Source organism: Pseudopipra pipra, chromosome 3, assembly GCF_036250125.1.
Source record: "Pseudopipra pipra isolate bDixPip1 chromosome 3, bDixPip1.hap1, whole genome shotgun sequence".
NCBI lineage: Eukaryota > Metazoa > Chordata > Aves > Passeriformes > Pipridae > Pseudopipra > Pseudopipra pipra.
In genome coordinates, this window is record NC_087551.1 from 39,046,886 (window position 1) to 39,069,524 (window position 22,639).

Sequence of the window (22,639 nt, forward strand, 5' to 3'; positions counted from 1 at the left end):
TCCTTGTTCTGCTTAAAAAGACATTTAAATAAGTGAATAAATACACACCCTGTCTTTCAAATGTTTTTTCCCAACATAAAAATTATATTTCAGAAACTTAAGTACTTTATAAATAAGCTTTCAGTTTTGATTGCTTTTCTATACGTCCAGTTGTCTAAGTAACGAAATACATTTTCTAAGTCATTCCCTTTTCCCAGAAAAAAAGGTACTGATCATAATTACTGATCATCTTTCTTTCATTGATTATTACTAGTTTGTGGATCTTATTCTACTGAATTCATCTAGTTATTTCTGTGCCCCCATGAAAAGTCAGACATTTTCTATTCCATAAAACCTGCTTTGACCATAGGATTCTCATAAATGTAATTAGCAAGATCAATGTCTGATGGTGTTCTTTGCAATGAATCTTGACAAGGTGACAATTTGCATTTGTTAAAAGAATACTGGGCATTTTCAAATTTGTTTCCTAACAGCCTTCTGTTAGGATCACTATCACTTCTGTCAGACACTACTACAATCCCTTTCAAACAGGCACAGATCCATAACAATGGCTTTATCATGTAGAAATTATATACTCAGATTTTTACCCTTCAAGAGGAGTTGTCCTATTCCTTTTCATGGATGAAACCCATAAAATCTAAATCACAGACTTATTTCCAAAATTTTTAGAACTTAGAAATTCACTTCAGGTTAAAAAAAAAGTTGCTTCAGTGTTTAAAGCCCTATTCATTTCCACCACCTTTCTAAATCATAACTGTATCTAACTAAATGGACAGGAAGCCCAGCAACTTGTATACAGAATTAATTTCCTCCATTACTGGATTCTTAAGAACAGTTTTGATGCCTGTGTTCAACATAATCAAAGTAATCTTGCTTGGATAGCACTTTTAGATATCATTTAAGCCCAGCCTCCTACTCAGAGATGAACTTTTTGAAAATCTCCAAGGATAAGGGTTCCTGAACAACTTGTTCCAGTGCTGTACCCCTAGTGAAAAGGTTTCCCTAATGTCCAGACTAAACTTCAGAAACCACTACTTAGTCCCTTTGTCCCTTGTACATAGTCCAGCACAATAAATCCCCATACACTCTCACCAGGACATACATTATTTTCTAGACTTCTATCTGTATTATATTCTTCCAAAGTAAACTCTTTTATAGATTGAAGAATCCTGTCCACTGAAACCATTCTTTGTGCAAAGATATTGTAAATGGCTCAAAAGCAGATTATTCAAACCTTTAACAAAACTAAGCATGAAAATGGATTATTATTTACAATTAAAGTATAATCTCTGAATGAAATTAAACTGCATATTGTTGTACTGTTGACTTCCATCCCTCCCATCAAGAAAAAACCAAAACATTGTCTTTAAGAAAACAAAAGCAATATTTTTCAAAGAAAGGCAGAAATATTTTCCAACCAATATGATCCTCATGAATTTTCAGAAATGAAGTCATTGTTTTCCTTAGAAATTTATTACCTTTTTGGGCTGTAACAATTATTGTAATCATTACTCATAAGAAAATCTGGGAGATTCAGCATTTCAGTTAAATAGTAAACAGGGTCTAAGATTAAAAATAAAAGAAACCTTTCTTCTTGACATTATTCTTATGCTTATTTTATGCCTCCAAAGTAGACCAGCTTAATTAATTTGAATCATATTAAGAATAGAGGTGAATTGCAAAAGCAGTATACAGAAACATCAATCTTTTCAGGTCCAATTTTGAGTAAGTTAATTTACGTTTGAATATTAATTTATGAGGGTACTATATAATTTCACCATGTAATAACGTTAATAAAGTATCTAACAGTAACTGTATTCATCAAACAGGCTTATTCTCTATTACAAGTGTTAATTCTTCTCTAATTAGCATATAGGCCAGAATTTCCTTTTTCCTCATGGACATGCCACATATGCTATTGCATAGATAAGAAGGAGTGTAACCAACTCTGCCATACGTGTATCGCACAGTCAAAATATATACAGTAAGTTTGAGACTTCCCTAAACTTCATCACAGACATTAGTACTTCTATGTTGCTCAGTTGTCTTTGAGTATGTGACTGGAATAAGGATAATTTTGTAAAAACAATTCATTTTGCCTGCTCCTGACCATTTACTACCCTGGTTTGGATACAAGTTCTGTAGGTTGGTTCATTTATTTTTTCAGGATTGCCACCTTCTGCTTCTATGTTTGTTTGAAACCCATCATTGCTCCCATGCAACTGAATAGGTACGTATAATTTCTCTATGAATGTCATGTCCACAGAGGAGAAGAAAGGAACATGTGACCCAGAAATATGGCACCATAGATCCAGCTGCCTGATCCAGAACCTGTATCTTCCCAACAGCATTCCATGTTAGGTTAATTCCAGTGCATCACTTGGACCCCGTTGGCTATACTCTTGTGAGTTTCTGAAGGATATAACAATTTACACATAGCAAAGAAACTATAAAGGATCTCAGGTAATAAAAATAATCCAAATCCTGGGAACACAAACTGAGCCACAGCAAGATACAACAAGCAGGCAAAGGCAAAAACAGAGACCAGATAATGTGATTAGGGCTCTGGGGCATCACAGTTTCATCAGCCTACAGTGGTAAGATCGCAAGCAGATCAAATAATGGCTCTAGGTCAAGTTGGTCAAAACAATGCCAGCATAGATGTTATGGTTAAACTGCAAACTGGACAATTGGACCATAGTTCATCAAGAGCTGATTATATATGCAAAATGGTAGCTGTAAAACAGCCTTGTACAGTAGCTTCCTTTCACCATTACAGTTTTTGTAGTTTACATTGCCCCAGTGGACAAGTTAAGCAGCAAACAATAGGGGGAAAACTTATTGTGAATTATTTTCTAGCAATTCTACCAGGCAGAAGTGCATTTTGAGCAGTACTATTCAGATTACCCCTCAGAAGCTTATTTTAGCCAGTCTTTTTTAACTCTGTTGGATTCCTACGGCAAAGAACTCAGCCTGCATAAAAAGGATCTACGTGAAATGTGCATATAAGTCTTTCAGGCATATTAATTAACTTGATTTTTTTATTTTTTTAAATCAAAGATAAAATTAATGATTTCCTGTCTGTGACACTGCAGAGGGCACCTGAAATCATTTGTAGAAGCAAAATTTAAACAAGAAATAGATTTCTTAAATTGCAAAGGGCTTAGGAAAATTATATTGCATTTTTCTCTGAAATAATCCAGGATTATTTTGTCTTTTGTATATAATTACTTCTAAGTAGTGCAAAGTATGTGATATTAACCTCTTGATATGGGGCAGAAATCTGAGCAAATAGAAAGCAAAATTGCCTCATTACAGTCAAGAATAATGAAGGTTAAACCAGGGACCGGAAAATCCTCAAATTATGGATATATCTTTACATTCTTATATTTCAGTTATTACTAATTCTGCACTTGTCCAAGCATAAAGAACCAGCAAAGAAAAGAAATTCAGTGTCAATATTTCCTTTCACAAGCTCATTCCATCCTGACAGATTTATTTGAACATTGAATAGTTTTTCAGATGTGCAGAGAAAACTATAAACCACTATTTTCTAAGACATTGTGCTTCAGAGAGAGAGAAATAATAATTTTACCTATTACTTGAATTGGCTTAAAGCAGAGTATATAGATGAGCATCAAGGATAATAATATTTTTAAACAACCAGGAACTACACTGAGTTTTGATGATCCTTATGGATCCCTTCCAACTTGAGACATTCTATGATTAACATTCAATATCAACAACTTGGTTTATTAATACCTTAGGGTAACATTACGAAACACTTTAAAACAAATTAGTAGTTACATCAAAACTATGAAGCCACAATAGTGAACTTAGTCACTTAGTGCCTGAAATTTTATATTATTTGGAAAGAGCCAAAAATAACTGCCTGCTATATAGTCCAGTCATACTACTAGTTTCCTATTTCCCAGTCAGTGGGTATACTTCTTCCCGTCCATTAGGATAGACCACATGATTAAAGGATATCCTTGCTGTCATCACTGAGCAACTGTCTAATCAATTTAACTTTAATTTGTTCTTGCAAGGAAGTGTCTGCAAGTGTGTGTGTATCAGCAGGTACAGCAGCACACAGTCTGCTGCCAGAGGACAGAGCCAATAATGCAGCCGAGAAAACACAGATGGTCTTCCTTTCCCTGGCACTGAGGTAGATGGGAAGGGACTCCTTCAGAATGGGATGCACGTTAGCACAGGAGGGAACAGTAGCCTTGCTGAATGTCACTGTTTAAGCCAGACATCATCCATTCTTCTCCCTTCCTGCTGATCTGTATGACAGGCATAGTATGGCTCAAAGATGATAATAGCACTTTCTTCAAAATTACTGCAATTTATTAGTCTCTGAAGAAATGTAAAAACAGTTCATGACCCTTTACATTTCTTCATTTTATTCACTAGTAGTTACAGGACTTCAGGACTTCAGTTACTAATACTTCAAGACTTTTCATGCTCTAATTCTCCCTGTGTGGTTGTATTTTTTCAGTGCAGTCAATTCATGCAGATTCCTTCTATCCTTCTAGCACTACATAAAGAACAATTAACCAAATTAACCAAATTATTTTAATTCTCAAGTTGTTTGATCCGGAATTGTTTAGCCACTCTTTCAGTGTTCCAAAGCTTCTTATTTAACACATATCTAGAGAGAGAGGTAATTAGCCAATGTAACTGCAACTTCTACTAAGAAACTCAGCAACTACATCTTGCATGCAAACTTGGGAGCATTTACACACTGGACTGATAGCAAGGACCTTCAGTTTATTTTAATTGTGGAGGTTTGAGGTTTTCCCCCTTACATTTCAGAAATTTTAATACTTTTTTTCAGAAGAACTTTAGCTCAGATGTTCCTATCCAGTATCAAAATGTATAGGTTAAACCTTTGTAACTGCAGATTAGCCCACAGCTATGTTATTACAAAAGCAAGCTGTTCATATCAAGAATTGCCTCAACTCTTGACCTCTACTAGTACAGCAAAATGATGCTGTTTGGCTGATGGAGATCTTCGATAACCGCTGGAAAAGTTATTCTTCTTTACCACCTAAGAGAGACACATCCTTTTGCCTATATAAACATGCAACCCCCCCAAAAAAGATAATAGTGAAGAAAAATAGATAGAAGGAATTACAAGGGTACACTTAAAATGTTATGCAAGTGACAAGGAAAAATCCAATCCAGAAAAAAGAATCCTCAAAAAAACCCTTAAAAATGCATAAATGTATCTTTCCGCTTAAATATCTTGCAAATCTTCACTAAAAAATTGAAAAAGAAATAAATACATACACAAATAAAAGTGGCTATGACTTAAAGGAGAGAGACTGAAGAAGCTACATTTGAGCATAAATATTAGACAGATTTAATCAAAGAACATACCTACCCATGCTCTCTGTGATAGATGTCTTATTGTTTGACAGAGATGGTTTTGGTCACCAGTTTTGTTTTGGCTAATGAACAAAGAAAATTAACACACATTCCACTTTAGAAAATAACTTCCCCTGGAAAACATTGCATCCTATGAATATGAGTCACCAGTGCCCTGGCAGCCAGAAGAACCAACCATGTCCTGGGGGCATCAGGCAAAGCATCACCAGCCACTCAAGGGAGGTGATAGTCCCACTTTGCTTTGCAATGGGGTGGCCTCATCTTGAATATTTTGGGCAGTTTTGGGCACCACAAAATAAAGATATTAAGCTATTAGAGAGTGTCCAAAGGAGGGCAATGAAGATGGTGAAGGGCCTTGAGGGAAAGCTGTATAAGTTGCTGCTGAGAGCACTTGGTCTGTTCAGCCTGGAGAAGAGGAGACTGAGTGGAGATCTCACTGCAATCTACAACTTCCTTGTAAGGGGAAGAGGAGGGGCAGGCACTGATCTCTTTTCTGTGGTGACCAGGGATAGGACTCAGGGGAATGGCCTGAAGTTGTGTCAGGGGAGGTTTATGTTGGATATTAGAAAAAGGTTCTTCACCCAGAGGGTGGTTGGGCACTGGAACAGGCTCCCCAGGGAAGTGGTCACAGCACCAAGGCTGACAGAGTTCAAGAACTCTGTCTTTACTGGACAATACTCTCAGGCACATGCTGTGACTCTTGAGGAGGGTCCTGTGCAGGGCTAGGAGTTGGAATCAATAATCCTTGTGGGTCCCTTCTAACTTGGCATATTCTGTGATTCTGTGACTTCACCGATGATTGTGTAAGTAAACTGAATTATTCAGTGCCTCTGAAGATGATAGGAATATTATAATAGGAGTTATAAAAATAAACATTAATGCAATTCATATTAGTAAGAGTTCTGTAACTGTAGGAAGATACTACAAATGAAAATATTCAGCAACAATTTAAATAGCACATTAGTGCCTAAGAAAAAGGGATTAATCTTGTAGTAATGCATGGGTGAAGGATACTACAGAATCCTTTTCTTCCTTTCTATTTTCTGTGATTTTCTCAGCAAAAGAACCACAGACTTAAGCTTCTAACTTTCAGGGAAAAGAAAGACATAAGAAAAGATATTGGAAGAAGGTGTAAAAAAAAGTCAATTCTAAGTGGAACAATATATAAACAGGTAACAACTTCCAGAAATAAATCACACCTCAACTACTCTTCCATCTCACTTTTGTATTGCCATTCATTTCTTCTTTCCTTTGCTGAAATCAACATGGATGCATCAGGATCATCAGTTTTAAAGCTCTTGTTAATTTTTTTTTTACATTCAGAAATAAACAGCAACAATTCTGTCTCTGATATTTTCAATAGAGGGCAGGAGTTCCTTCTGAAAATTACAGTTTTACTCACACAAACAATAAATTCAGCTAACAGCTGAAAAAAATTAGCATACACAAATATGTGTGCAAGTATAACCTTATCTTAAATATAACATGCATAAGCAGTATAATTGAATTTCTTGGATTCAAAACTGCAGTTTTCAAGCGACATGATATTACCCACTTTTGTATATTGTGCTACTATACAGGACATATGTCATTGTTAATTTCTTTTGATACTATTAAAGCAGTGAATTGTCTGTATTGCTTGACTGTTCATACAATCAAATAGTTTATTTTACTGACTCTTTCACAACAAAAAAAATGTGAAGAAGTTGCATTTGTCATAGTAAGTTCAGTAATTTTTAATAAAATCTAAGAATTTGTTCCAGCCTTGTCTAAGTCTAAAACAATTAAACAGTAGTTAATTGGATACCACAGTGTGCATTATGTATTATGCACTATGTGGACTGCCTGAATAACATTATTCTGTTAAAAGTGCACATTAGTGTTAGAAACAGTATGAGTCACAGGAAATGCATACCTTTTAAATAAACAAGTCTCCTCTGACAGGTACTGTTATTTTTAATTACCCAGTGAGGTTTCTTTTTCTTGAATTAGATGTGTTAAGATAAGTAAGTTTTGTGCCACCAAACAGGAGATGCCAAGTTTCAGGGATTCACAGAAAGCCTACAGCCACTGCAGAGGGGACTGCATGAACAAGGCTCTGAAGGGCTGCCAAAGCCAGTTCACATCATTTTTAGAACTCTCTGAACACTAATCTTGCAAACTCTCATTAGCTACATATTTCTCCACAGAATGGCAAAACCAAAATAGCATGTGTATCTCTATGTCAAACAACAACTATTCTCATGTTGTACACCCAAAAAGAAATATAATTTCAATCCCACATTTCTAAATCTTATAAACAAAACCCAGAAAGGCTGATGAAAGGTGTTTTATGAAGTTGTTCCAAATCCGGAACATCCAGAACACAGACTGTGTGTGGGTGAATATAAATGTAGTTGTTACACCTGCCCCTTCCACTGTCACCAGCCTGTCCAGCCTTAGTTCTTGCAGAATTTGAGAAAATTTTACCAAAATCCTCAACAGGATACCAATTTCAGCAATATTCACAGTCTGCTGAACTGAAAGTTTGACTTTTAAGAATATAGAGTTACTATTTTTAAATTATTATTTCTTTAGCTATTTTTTTTTTTTTAGTTATAATTGAATACTGATACAGACCATTTATTTTATGACAAAACCATGACTGGTAAAGAAATGAGGTGGGGAAACAGAACAGCAAGAAGTCAGGAGAAAAAAAAACAACAAACCAATACCAGAACCTTTCATTGAGTAAACAGTAGCTTAATCTTGTTTTGAAGTGGTTGTAATTAATTCAAGGATCAATAAAAAGACTCCATAACAAAGACCTCAAATGCTACCAAAACCACATTGTTTCCATTCTGAATGTCTCTTTTTATTTGTAAAGACTGGCATTACAATTGAAAAGGACTCAAAATGGAGAAATGTACACATCATTGGTGTTTCATGATGCAACTGATGGAGTCCCTGAATGGATATTGCTTCAGCTTTGCTTTTAAAAAATAATTTAACAAGAAAATCTTCAACTCCACGATCGATCACAGGTGGCAAAAATGAAAGAAAGAAAAAAAGAAACCAAAATTACTGTCAAATTCATAACATTACATTGTTGGTTGATGACACTTTTTCCAGGTGTACAATAAAGCCCACAACACTTTATTACTATGGATATAATTATTGTGAATGTTTTTTTCATGTTGATCAACTCGTTTCTGAAGGTTGGTTTTTTGATTGTTTTAAACTTGCATAATAAACATGCAATGAAACAGTTCTTGTTAAAGTGTTTTTTTGCAGCTCTCTTGTATTCATACAAAGATTTCATAAAGTAGCAGTGTTGTATCAGAGCATTACCAAAATAAGAGCAAAAGCTAAAGAGGAAGGTAAATGTGAAATGAACCTGATGAGAATAACCTAATCTTGTCCTGAGACACTCCAGTCTTATTAAAAAGATGTGCACAATCAAATCCCTTCCTCCCAAACCCACAAAAACCACAAAATAAATATTAACTTGGAAGAAAGAGAAGACATAAAGAAAAAAAAAAAAGATGTCATCATGCACTCATCTTCTGCATAGCTCAACCCACATATAGTAAGGCACTATTTCCCCACAACTTAGTGTCCACAACAATCTTTTACAGTGCTCTGTGAACTACATATAGTTCCTTCCAGGATGATGAAATAAACAGACTGAATGAGTGTTGCTACCATGTCACCCTATATGTGATCTTAGAGACAAGGGTATCATCTGGCAGTTTCAGAAATAAGCTGTCTCAAGTCTCTACTTGTGTGTGCATGTTATGTATAGGGACATCTTGTCTGTGCAAGTGGTTGGTTTGTTTCCAGAGTTGCTGTAATTTTTCATTGTTCTTTACTCCAGTGTTCTCAAAGCAAATACACAAGAAAATAAAAGCGCAGTTGGGTCATTAAAAACAGAGCTTTGGTGCTCCAAAATGCACACAGCTTTGGGGATTTAAGAAATCTGTTAGATATTCCCAAAAGAGCTGGGAAATACATGGATATTTTCATCCAGAAAACCTCATCTCTGCTTAGTTGAGCTGATCTTCATATTGTTTTCGGAAGCAATCACCAGCAGGGAAGAACTCCCAGCACCGTTCCTGGTACATTTTCCATACATATGATTCCTGAAAGAAACACAGTTTAAATAATTTAACTTGATTTAATGAGAAAGCGCCAACCACGAATTTCTTTTTTATTTATATACCACTTTTTTTTGATTCTGCGTATGTCAGGTTGTTGCATATTAATCTACACATTAATTTTAATTACTCTGATCAGTTTAGAATAACTTTTAGGGTTTCTTCCCTAGTCAAGAAGCACTATAGAAATGCATAGAAGAGAATCAGGTAGTTTAGTCCTTTTTGCACACCCAGGAGCACTGCAAAGCTCAATTAAAGCTGGTCACAAGATAAATACCAAGGTAATCAGAATATTTTCTGTCAGAGAAATTTGACTGAATTTCTGAATCGGTAATTTCAAAACATGTCTACAAACAATATATAAACCAAAATGACCTTTAAAGGTACTTTTTAGAAGAGCAGTATTTTCTGAGTCAGTGGCATTTTGGTTTCTTTTCCCTTTCTGATTATTTGTTCAGGTAAGGTTCTGTCTCTAGACAGTCCAGAGAACAGTAAAGGATATGTCAGTTTATTTCCATTATAATCACAACACTTAAATGGGCTTCTTATTACATAAATTCCATGGTAGAAAGGGCAAGTATTACACAAGTTACAAAACCATAGAATCATTTAGGTTGGAAAAGACCTTTAAGATCATTGAATCCAGTCATAAACCTAGAAGTGCCAAGTCCACTGCTAAACCATGTGGTAGAAATTATGTATTATGAACTACTCTCAGTTTCCAAACTGTATCAAACATTATAAAAAATGAATAGTTAGTAGAAATCTGTCTTCAGTGAATACAATAGGACACTGCATGCCAATAAAAGAAGATGATTATAGCACATACATCAGAATTCAGAAAGTGTAAACTACACAGATTTACAACAAATTATCCCTCTGACCCAAATCTCTAGGGCTATGTATATGATACTATTCAATTCTTTTGGTTTCCGATCTGCAACACAGGAACATTCGCTTAGTCAGCTGAAAGACTCTCACTAGGAAAAAAAGACCAAAACAGTAGTCTGTAAATTTGATACATTTTTTTACTGACTTTCAGTATACTTCAAGGAAACCGAAGGAAGTACCAGAAGGTTGAAAGAACAGCATAAAAGAAGAAACCTCTTGGGAAAACGTCTCATAGGTTTCATTTTAAATATAGGCACAAGCTCTTTCATATGGACTTATTCAGAAATGTAGACATGGAAGATTATATATAGATGATAATAATAAAAGACAAAGACTACTGAAAAAATCAACAAGGAGATGTGACAAGTGCTGCTTTCACAGGATGCTTAAGTGTTCTGTTTCCCATTATTTTTGTTTACAGTGTGTATTTATATTTTGTTGAAGTAACAACTTAAGAATAACAGGTCAGATAACAACACAGGAAAAGAAAGTGCTGCAGAATTGATACTCAACTAACATTAAGCAACCAAAGTCCTAAGAATTGCTTAGAAGAATAAGAATTAAGTTCCATACCATATAGAGAGCTATTCATTAGAAAACTCTCAGTTTTTCCAAGCCTGAACAATTTTTATTTTAGAATCAATCTTATTTAATAACCATTGACATTTATAGAGTTGTTCAACCTACCTGTCCTGTATGCTCTGTTTCATCTTTGTTAATAAGATACATCAGAAAAAACCTACAAGCAAAGAAAGAGATTCTATGAATACAGAATTTGGAAACATTAGGCAGTCTGCAGGGAGATGGATATTTTTTAGAATGTAGAGTGATAATGCTGTTCATGGACTTACAAATTCCACAGTTCTATTTATGATAATATTCTGAGACAGATTAAACACACTTTCCTGACACTGTTGACATTCAGTCATTTTTGAATGAGCAGTATGCTAAAATACAGGAGATTCAGTTTGATTTAGTGTAGTTAGCAACAGAGTTTGCTAACTCTGTTGTTAGCTTAAAGGAAGATTTTCTAAGCTTTCTAATCTGAAAATTACAATAGACATTTTCTTGCCCATGAAAACCCACTGGGAAGCAGACATAATGGTCATTGGAACTTTCTCTTTTTCCTCTTCACACAATGAATAAGAAATGCTGAATACGTCTAAGAGATTTCTCTTACTGAAATTATAGGTTGAGGACATTTTACTAGTGTATGCAACTGAAGATCAACATGAGCATAAAAGAACTTGAATTTACAAAGAACCACATTAGTCTTGGGGATTTGAGATAGCTGACATTCATTAGGTGATAATTTCAAAATTTTGCTTATAATAGACATTCTCTCTGAACATATATAAAAACATAAAATATGATCATGCACAAAAAGATAAAAATCCAGTTCCACAGGATGATGGACTGAAAAGTATGCTATATTATACTCATTATGCTATGAGTATAAAATACACTCATTCACTGGATTTTCATATGTGAGAGGAAATGATACAGTGGTTGTAGAACTAATAATTGCCTTTATTTTTAGATACAAAAAGGCTGAGTTTAGTGGTCACTGGTGCTCTGCTTGGATTTCCAAAGGCAGACCTGATGCCCTTGGTTGATCCCTCCTGTCTCTAGCTCCTCATTCCAGTTCCCTTACCTCCCTTTGCCCTGGGTTCTCTTAGTCAGCCTCAGCCTCAACATATCTAGTCCAGTGTAAGATTTCCCCCCTTTCCCTCACTCCTTTGTTCCTTGCTCCTCTCTCCATGAGTCTTCAGACTAGGTCATACTGCTCCTCTCTACCCTACACACCACATTCAATTTTACAATGCCTCCACAGCCAAATACCAAGTTCCTGGTTTCCATCTACAAGCTCACACAAACTTGGTGTGCCACAACCAAACTGGAAAGAAGGATTTGAAATTTGTTCATTCCTTGCTGCCATTGCCACAGAACTATATATTCAGACAGCATGAGTGCACATCAAAGTTAAACAGTACTGACTCTTACTTATGCAAGAGAGTTAATCAGGTACCTGCAGAGGCTGCAAGGGTCATGAGTTAGTGAGGAGTTCATTTTTACTGTACTTACAAATAATTGGCCAAGTTGTGCTCCTGTAGTGTGTGTGTTTCAAAGCCATGGGGCACTGTATCAAAGTAGTCATTTCCTATTCCACAGATAAAGCACTTTGTCTAAAAGAAAGCATACAGAGCACTTCAACATTATATATAACCCTTGCCCTGCTTTGAGAAAAGGTTAATGTAACAATTTTTCTTGAAAATGACAATGCATCATATATAATATGTGCTGAACAAAAAGGCTTTTCTTTTAATGACTGAAGCTGGATACCGCAACCAAAACACTTGAATAGAAGCTTAACTACCAGTAGAGTAGTTACTTAGTGTTAAAAAAAAATAAAATCTTTGCCAGCTCTAAGTGAACAGGAATCAGGAGACAGAATGACATACAATAGTCACAGCTGACTTTTTAACACTAAGTAGCACTTACTGTAACACATGGCCATATTTACCTCAAAGCCTTGTCCACCTGAAACTGAATAAGTTCAAAGTTCACATGACAAAATGCAGTAGCTTTGCAACACTCTTCCGAGTTCTTACATTTATATTTCAATGACAGAATAGAAAGCCACAAAGTACAGGATACTTTCACACATAGATTAATCAAAGAAAATTACATCTGAGGTGAGATGAAATGTAACATGACAGTGTTAATACCTCTGCTAGAAACCTCTAATTTGAAGATTCCAAAAGACTTGAACAGCCACATACCTGCAATTCATTATAATATACATTGTACAATATCGGACCATGTACAGAACTGTATTTTCCTCTTAGTTTAAAAAGCTATCCACTAAAACTAGATCACATTTTAATTGAAAACAGATATTCATGAAACCTGAAAATAGGTATGGTTCAGCAACTAGATGTTCTTACCTCCATGTCTTCCTTAACTTGCTCTTGTTGATCTCTTAACTCACCAAAAGCATCAATAATTAAACCTAGGGTTTAAGTTAAAATTAGTATAGTTAATGTTCAAGAACTGTGACAAAGATTATTTGGAAATCTAGGGATAATATAACTGACAAAGAATATTAAATGACAATTTTATGCAGAAGTAATAGAAGCCAATATACATTCCAAAGCCAACAAAAACAGCTTAATACATAAATTAAAATGAGGAAGCCAAAGGAAATGGCTGGCAGTAGCATGACTGGCAGTACCATTTTGAATTATCAAACAGGACAAGCAGACTTCTGTTTTATTCCCAGTGCTATAATCTTGACTCAGTACAGTAAGACATAGTTTTACAGTGACAAAGGCCTTACTATAGAATAGTACTGTACTAACAGAGTTCAGGAATTTATTACACAGGAGGTGCAGAGAGGCCCAGAGCTCTGTGCATCCTCTCTCATTATGGCAGTCATGTAGTACGAGGTTCCACTGTCAGAGCTATACAGAGGTAAGGGTCATTTCAGGGAGATAGAGAACAAGGAAAAAGAACCACAGGCTCTATGGCTAAAATTATAAATTCTTTATGATCTTCCCTTCACTTACTCCAGTACAAATAAGGACTAACTCCACAATCCTTAGCGACAATACGTACTCGAAGATTGACAGTTAAGGCCACTATTTTCCAGTCACTCACAAAATGAAGAAACAAACAGTATGAGATACATCACCAGGCTACAAAAAAATTTGGCACCTCCTCAAGCCCTTTAAAAAAATTGTTGCTTGATTAAAAGTAATAAACAATTAACCACAAGTTCAAATTTGCCTTCTGAATTTCCTTGTAGTAAGTGAGAAAGCACCCTTAGTGCTGTCAAAATTACAATCAGTTAGCTGTTAGCTGACAGAAAGCAATGGTGTATCAGTATTTACAACAGCAAGTGAACCTAGCAAAAATCTTTATCTGCTTTTCCAAAACTGAGAATATACTTCTATTAATTTGTGAAAATTTTAATTGAAAATGACACTCTGGGCATTCTTGACAATATGTGGTCTTAAGTACTTTAAGTACTTTAGATAATAACATTTAACATGGTTATTGCATGCATAATAGAAAAACCCCTGACATGCCAAAATTAAGTATCCACTATCCAGATTACAACAGCAAGACACACTATGAGTCAATAGTTTCACTGAAATTCCAAAGCTAACCTAACTGCAGCTAACTTTCCATTGTCATTATCCAGGCTATACTAAAGCTGTTTCATATCAAGCACCTTTCTTTACTCTTTGACACTGTTCAAGTAAGCAGGCATCACAAAAAACAGCTGTTTTTATGTAAGACAAGATTAAACCTCTTAAAGCTATGCTCCCATTTTCACACCACTACTACCACTCTGAAGATTTGTCAGTCAAGATTAGATGTTGGCAGCGGGAATACTGACAGCATCTGCTACTGATTTTGTCCATGTATGGGTTACACTGAAAGAAGATTATAAATTGTGTCACAAGATTTTTAATCACTCCTCTTGTTGATTTATAGGAGACTTTTAGAAAGAGCAATGAGAAGATAGAAACTGCAGTGAACACCAGTATTCTTAGAGCAAAATATTTACGTTTTTTTCCATTGATCCAGTTAGAGACCATTGATTTTACAGAGACTCAAAAGAGCAGCGTATGGACAAAAGTCAGCTGGGTGTGATTTATCAAATAAATCTGTCCTTCATGATCTGCCCTGATGTCCTCTATGAATCTTAGGTGTGGGATTACCATAGGATTAAGATCTTTGTACTGCTAAATAATCTCACCACAGGTTACATATACCTTGGATAATTGCAAGCAAGATGACAATCACAAAGAAGAAGAAAGTGATGTCAAAGATAATCCGATAGATTTCATATTCATCTCCTGCTGGATCCTCTATTTCATCACCAATGCCTCCACCTGCACGTACTCCAACATACATATGAAACATGTAGCACTAGAAAACACAAAACAAAGGGATACAAAATTTGTCTGCAGCTAAAAGTAAAAATACCCACTGTTACAAATTCAGTAACTGGTAGAACTTGTCTGTGTTCTAGGAACTATACCATGTCGAGTCACCTTTTTCTCTCCTTTAAGTTTATGCATTTTTCTGAGGGAGGTGAAATGCTGCTGTGCAGCTGAAGCTGCAGTATTTCATGTTCTGTCACTATGTAGCAGTTCGATAAGTTCAAAAGTTCAACTACCAGAAGTCTAGCAGCACCCCGTGATTCATTTAAATTAATTTCAGCAATATACAATTAGAAAATATCACCACCACCACAGCCATCTCCTTTTCAAAATTCCTAGGTCAAAAGTGAATAAATTTCCCTGGTTTGGGTGTTTCAAACACAAATTTAAAAACAAACAAACAAAAACACCCAACCTAAAACAAAACCAAATAACCCAACAAACAAAAAATTTTTGTGAATGCTTGTGCAGATAACAGGCTAATGACTGAAAATATCTGAGAATATTGTGAAACTATCATCTGAAAAATGGTATAATAGGTCTCTCAGTATACTTATGATGTGGGATGCTAATATAAAATTTCCAGTTTATCGAATTATAATTTAATAAAAAATTATGATATCACTCTCTAGAGGTGTAGAGCAGGGGATTGGTTCTTTTGCTTTAAGTACGTTTGCAAACTACAGGTCCAGGGTTCTCACTCCTTATCAAAAAATAGTAATGACAATAACTACCTCCTAAAACCCAATCAAACAAAAAATCCATTCTTTTATTTCTATGCCACACTATCCTCAAAATCCATTACGTAAGAAATTGATACAGTAACATGCAATACTAAGCAATCATTGGTTGAAAAATTCAACAATTTCTAGAGATAGTTTATATTCCACCACTGAAAGGTAATAATTAACTTAATGAGCAAACATACTGTTAATTATTTTAAAAGTTTTAAAAATTATTTTTCTCTTTTTAAAAGAATTATATATTCTCTCTACTTTTTTTTTTAATATCCCAATGCAAATCTTACTGTTTTTACAAAAGACGACCCTGATTTTATAGCATATCACATGTTATTCTAACTCGTTCCTGTACAATACTATGGCCTTTAGATCTGTGTATTTTCAGAGCATTACAGAGTAGCTACGTCAGGTCAGAAGGATTTCATGAAGTCTTCACCAAGAAGGGTCCACTATAATGTCAGACAAAATTGCTCAGGGCTTTATACAGTCAGGTCATTACAGCCTCCTGAGGATGTTATAATCTCTCTGAGCAATCAGATCCATTGCTTGGCTCACTTCAGTCAGAACATATTTTCCCACTTTATGTTCATGGTCTTCTGCCATGCACTTCCCATTAAGAGTCTGAACTTCTTTGCCCAATAAACCCTGTGCAGGCACTGGGAGCTGCTCTTACACTCCACTCCACCCTGAAGCTTTCTCTTCTCCAGCCCAAACAAGCCCAATTCCCTCAGTCTCTCTTTCCACAGCAAGTGCTCCAGCACCTGAAAATTTAATAGGCCTCCATTGAGTTATGCTCCAGTTTATCTATATTTTCATTGTACTGAATGTCCCAAACCAAAAATATAGATGTACTATTCTGCTTCAATAGTTTATCTATTCATTCAGCTTTTAAAGACTCCCTGGAAGTGATTTATATTGCATAACATACTGAAATATATTTAACATCGTTGTACATGATTGCTCTTAGAGGGATATTAAGTACAAGGCCTCTTAGAAATTCTTTATGGTCTAAGCTCTACTTTACCTACCATCCACAACTCCAAAGCCTGGCACTGTCCCAGTAAGTACAAAATAATTTTCAGCGCTTCTGGGCACATGAGAGGTTTCAGTAACAGAATTACCCATTGAAGATAATCATGACAACTCGTGCTAAGAGAAACTGATGGATTTCCAAGCTTAAACAAGCATTTCGGTACCTGCATTACTTATGAAAGTCCTTGCCTATAAATGACTCTCTCCCTGAATGGCCTCTAGAATCTCAAGGTTTAGAAGTACAGCCCTTTAACAGCTCAGCTCAGCTTTGCACCTTATAGTTGGTTTGTGTTTTCTGAGAAACCATAGCAAAGTATAGTATCACATTTCTTCTGTTCCCTTATAGATGTGTTTGTTTAGCACACACAGTTACTATGGATGTTCATTTAGCACATGCTAGTTCTTAGGGATGTTCATTACATTTGTTCCTTTGCCTTCAATTACAAACTTTCCCGCTTGGTGGCTAATGATACAACTGTATGAATAGGAATTACAGAAGGTCAGGAAAAAGCAAAACATTTAAAGAAAAAATCCAGAAAGCAAAATAAGACTTACTGTTAGCATATCATCACATTTCATGTCCGGCATATCACCATCTTCACTCTTGTTATAGAACTTGCGGAAAAAATTGAATGCCACCACTGTATACAAGTATACTACTACTGCCAGTAATCCCACTGTTAGGACAAGCTGGAAGACAAAATTATAGAATGGATATAACCTATTATATAATTGCAATTCAGTATTTCAACTAATTTAATATGGAAAATTTTTTTTTACATCTATAAAATCACATATAAGCCAAACGGTTCCTAGTATTTTAATATCTACCTCAGAAAAGCAGCAGCAAGGACCACACTGCTCATATGCAGCATCATTCAGATTTCACTTTGAGCTTTATGGAAAGCAGGTGGAAGGGAACTTCAGCATCCTATAAACTCATAGTTCTCTTTTGTAGCTCCCAGATCTAAAAAGTTCTTTTTCACAAATAATGCTCCCTTACTTTATACGTAATTTGCTAAAACTTCAGGACTATTTTAAATAGATAAAATACTTCACTTTTTTCAGGTGCAGTCTGATTTGTTTTGCTTTTTTGTTCTTTTAAGAAATCTGAACAAAGAATTTAAGAAAATCTCTTCTTTAATATGGAATGAATGCAGTGTGTAGATTGCTGTAACTTTTTCAAAACACAATTTTTATTCTGCAAATGCAACTGAAGTTTGTCACATAAATCAAAACAACGATTTATACTGTTTATACAGTGAGTTCATACTTAAGTCTTCTATACGTCATGTGCTTCACCAGCTATTTTGAAATATAAACTGTGTCCATTTAAATGTGTATTACTTCTTAAAAACGTTGACAAGGACAGTGCATTTGAAGACAGAATTAAATTAAAACAATCATCCTCTGCATTAAAAAAAAAACATTGCTAATGATTTTATGTTTTTTTTTTAGTATCAAACTTGCTTAAAATAAAAGGGGATAAAATTAAAAAACATGAAAAATAACTTGCTACTGATAAATTTAGAAATGACACTTTTTACAAGACTTCTAAAGCACCTACATTTTATAAAGTCAGAACTGAAGTTTTGTCTTATTACAACAGCATGTATACACAACAGAGAAAACCTTTATGTTATCATTCCCAGCTCACTTGAATAAGAATTATATTAGCTGCTTTGCTGGAAAATCTTCTGATCAGATCAAGGATGGCTTTTTCATAATTCAAAATTGTTTACAAAATTCCTTTGAAATGGTAAGGCCATCAGCCTTGAGGAACACCTAGTCTCAAGTTACATTAAATGCCATTTCTACAGTAGATCTCAGCAGACGAAATGCCTTAGTTAATTTTTTTTTTACTTAAACCAGAAATGCAATTCCAGATTCTACAGTTTCTTTGAAAAGATTTCTTAACCGCCGAGAGCTGAGTTTCTCAAACAGTCCTCTAATAGATGAGCAATTGGATCTCAAGTGGACATTTCTTTAGATGAATCCTGAAAAGAATTTAAATAGCAACGTTGCTCATAACAGTTAGAAACTGTCATACATCCCAGTCCTGTTTTCTTATGATTATAAACCCCATTGGCTAGTTTCCTCACCAGCTCAAGTTCTGGAGTTCATGATAAAAGAACAATTCTGTCATCAATCTGCAGAGTACCTGAATTAAGTCATGAAGTGATCTTCCCTATATACTCCTTAAGTAATAAAGCTGAAAGGAGATGAAGTTGATACCTGTTTGCCATTGTGGGTCACTGATGACAGGATAGTTCGCAATGTCTTGAATCCCATTGCAATGTCAAGGAGATGAGCAGCAAAGAAAAAATTGTTGTAATGACCAAGGACTGACATGGTCATGTACCACGCTAGGTAAAGGAAAGACTAACAGAAAAAACAAGTATATTCAAAATAAAACTCATGGTTTTCATCTTTAACTTAATTCAAAACATTAATGAAAGGTAGAATTTTCTCAAATGTGCTCTTCTTTAAATAGAAAACAGTTCTTTTTTAACATAGAATTTTCTAGAGATCTTTGAGAATTTTCTCTTTGTGCAAAAATATTAAATACTCAAATACACGTCCATGTCCAAAAGACATGGGCAAAATTGAGAAATTCTAAATTAAAATTCTAAAAACTCATTTTGAAATTGTTAAACCCTTATTTCTAATTGTTTCTACTGTAAAAAAGTTTTTCTGATTTAAATTACTTTTTTATTAATTTCTAAATAATTAAATTAAAATATTACTGCTCTAAGGTAGGTAGTGACAAATGATAGCACTCTGCAAGAACAAAAGAAATTTTAAACATATAAATATTACTTAAGTAGTTTACTATTACCACAAATGTAAACTTCATCTTTTCCTCTATCAATTAGTTTTTATTGGATTTAAAGACAAGTACATATTTATAAGAGAAATTACAGTCTGTTCCTCAGGAAAAAACAAACACTAACTGTTTACAGATCATTGTGTCTCTAGACTTGGAGACTTTATTGTTCACTTTTCCTGAGTACAGTCTGATTACACTCTCATTCTCAGTCAATCCTAGTTCCAAAATTGTTTTTTTTCCCCAACCATCTTTCTGACCAACAAAATAAGCTGTTAGGCAAGCAATAATCATAATACTTAACAATCAGACCAGACTCCCTTTTTCAAATTATTAAAATAATCTGCCAACTGCTGGCACATCTTACTATCAGTCTCAGCGATACAAATTTAGCAATTCCAGATACATTAACTATACTGATCTGACTGTACTCCAAGAATATTCAAGTGTTCATAAAATTTATGAACAATACGAGAAATGGCAATTAGCATTTATATAGTCAGTTTTCTAATTGTATAATGCAGTGTTTGCTTATTGCTTCTAATAAAGCTTATCAGAAGGGGGCAGGAATTGGCTGAGGTTCTATAGACTACTACCAATGTTACTGTGAAAATATTTTGACAATGTCTTTTTAAGCTTCCAAGATTTTCTTCATGTAGTAAAATAAGTATAATCCAGAGTATTTCATACCTCCCATTGAAACTCTTTGTGTTAGCAAGTGTATATTGCTTTTTAGAAAATGAAAATGCATATATGTATGTACTGAGAAACTTACATTATCAGTGAAAACAACTCCTAATTTCCACATCTGATACTTCACATCAATGGAATTCAGCCTGTAAAAATACATAATAAAATTGCATTTTGTAGTAAAAACACAATTAGAAAATACGCAACATAATCTGTGGAAAGTGCATTGTCACACAAGAGGAGGCAACAGCTGATCTGTTTCTCCAAAGCTGAAATATATCAGAACCTTGTTCTAATTCACACTTTTACCCTGAAATGGATCCGTCAAAAAAAATAATTCTGAAAATCGAATTCATAAATACTGTTTTGGATTCATCAGACCTAATGCTGATTGATTTCTACAATGTTAGCACAGACATGCAAGTGAAATGAACTGTCTTTATAACCCAGGGAGAAAAAGAGATTGTACTTTTTTTTAAGGGAACCCATCCAAGCCTAAAGTAGGCTGTCAAAAAAGGTCACAGAATTTGCCCCACAAAATGCCAATTCTTTACCTGAGTTATGATAGCCTACCTTGGGTGACACAATTAGATGATATTAAAGACAGACAAATTTAAGTGAAATGAATCTCAGAGCTTTTTTCCATTGCTTTTGCCACTTATTTATTCAGGAATGAATGTGAATAAAAAGGAGATATATACTGAAAGCTTTTGCAGAAAAGGACCTGAGGCTCTGGTGGACTGCAAGTTGAACCTAAGTCAGCAATGTACCCTCACTGCAAAAAAGGCTAATGGTACCCTGTCCTCCAGGAGGAGTTGCATTGCCAGTAGGTCAAGGGAGGTGATCCTTCTCCTCTAACTCAGCACTGGTGAGGCCACACTGGGGCTGCTGGGCTCCCAATTTCTTCCACAGCATTTGCTGCTTTGTTATATTAGCCAGTTACCCTTTTCTACTGCTCTCCTCTCTTGAATAAACTTTTATATTGTATAGACTAATAACGTAAACCATGTTCTCAAAATTTTTCCCTTGTATTCCTTTAATTAATACCTTTAGGGTATTAATTAATACTCTGCTTACTCCTAATAGCACAAATAAATTTTTTGTCCCTCTATAGAGAATTGATACAACTAACAAGATGTATACAATTTTTGCTATTAACTGTATCTTGTCCTCTTTAGTTTTTGATATTTTCTTTTAGAAAAGGTTTGGATCATCTGTATTATAGTGACACAAAAAAATTCTAAACCTGGATCACAACTGAAGAACATATACAAGTAACAGAATAAAAAATGTCATCTGTCCTACTTTTATCCTTAAAATGTGAGTGATTCAATGCTTCTGAAAGAGATGAGCTCCTGACAATGACTAAGCAAGTAGAAACACTGCTGGCAGATGTCACACAGCTGCCTTCTGTGCCACATGTTCACCTGAGGCCTTAGATGAAATACCAAGAGTTAAATCCTCATCTATCTGTTTTCCAAAATTCTTACCTGTATAGCCAGAGTCACCGACCACATAAAAATAATAGTTTTATTTGAATATTACACTCTCAAGGAATTCTTTGCAACTGAAGTACCGAATTCCTTCTTGTATTACATGCAACAGTATTTAATCTTTAATAAAACAACACCACCATTTTTACGGATACAAATTAGAAGCTAAAGATTCCAGTCTTTTACAGTCTTTTTACTCTTGTGTAATAGTATAAGCACCATATATATATATAAGTGGAGCTACTGTAATTGAAAAACAGCATTCAGAAGAGTTTCTCATTCAAATTTAGTTAAATATCATAATCAGATGATAAAAAAATGCAAAACAACTTGATATTTATTTCTGAAAATATTATTGTAGCAAGTGAACCTCTTACTTTATTCTGACCCGATACCACTCATTCCTAATGTCAAGCATATTCTTGTTACTACAGTCCACCTATTCATAATTCTATTTGTGTTATGTATGAAACGTGATGGA

General features: G+C 34.8%; 1 protein-coding gene across 4 annotated transcripts in view; it reads right to left on the bottom strand.

Moving 5' to 3' along the window:
• Nucleotides 1–8,218: 8,218 nt before the first annotated feature.
• The window catches only part of RYR2 (ryanodine receptor 2), a 394,356-nt gene continuing 379,935 nt past the window's right edge, over nt 8,219–22,639 (bottom strand). For all 4 annotated transcript variants that reach the window (XM_064648733.1, XM_064648734.1, XM_064648732.1 and 1 more), the window contains 8 exons: nt 20,751–20,811; nt 19,384–19,530; nt 17,704–17,838; nt 15,206–15,362; nt 13,370–13,434; nt 12,507–12,607; nt 11,109–11,160; nt 8,219–9,515 (listed from right to left, as the gene is read on the bottom strand). In XM_064648733.1, coding sequence (XP_064504803.1) covers nt 9,420–9,515; nt 11,109–11,160; nt 12,507–12,607; nt 13,370–13,434; nt 15,206–15,362; nt 17,704–17,838; nt 19,384–19,530; nt 20,751–20,811 — 814 coding nt within the window. In that variant the 3' untranslated portion in view covers nt 8,219–9,419. The remainder of the gene's footprint in view (nt 9,516–11,108; nt 11,161–12,506; nt 12,608–13,369; nt 13,435–15,205; nt 15,363–17,703; nt 17,839–19,383; nt 19,531–20,750; nt 20,812–22,639) is intronic.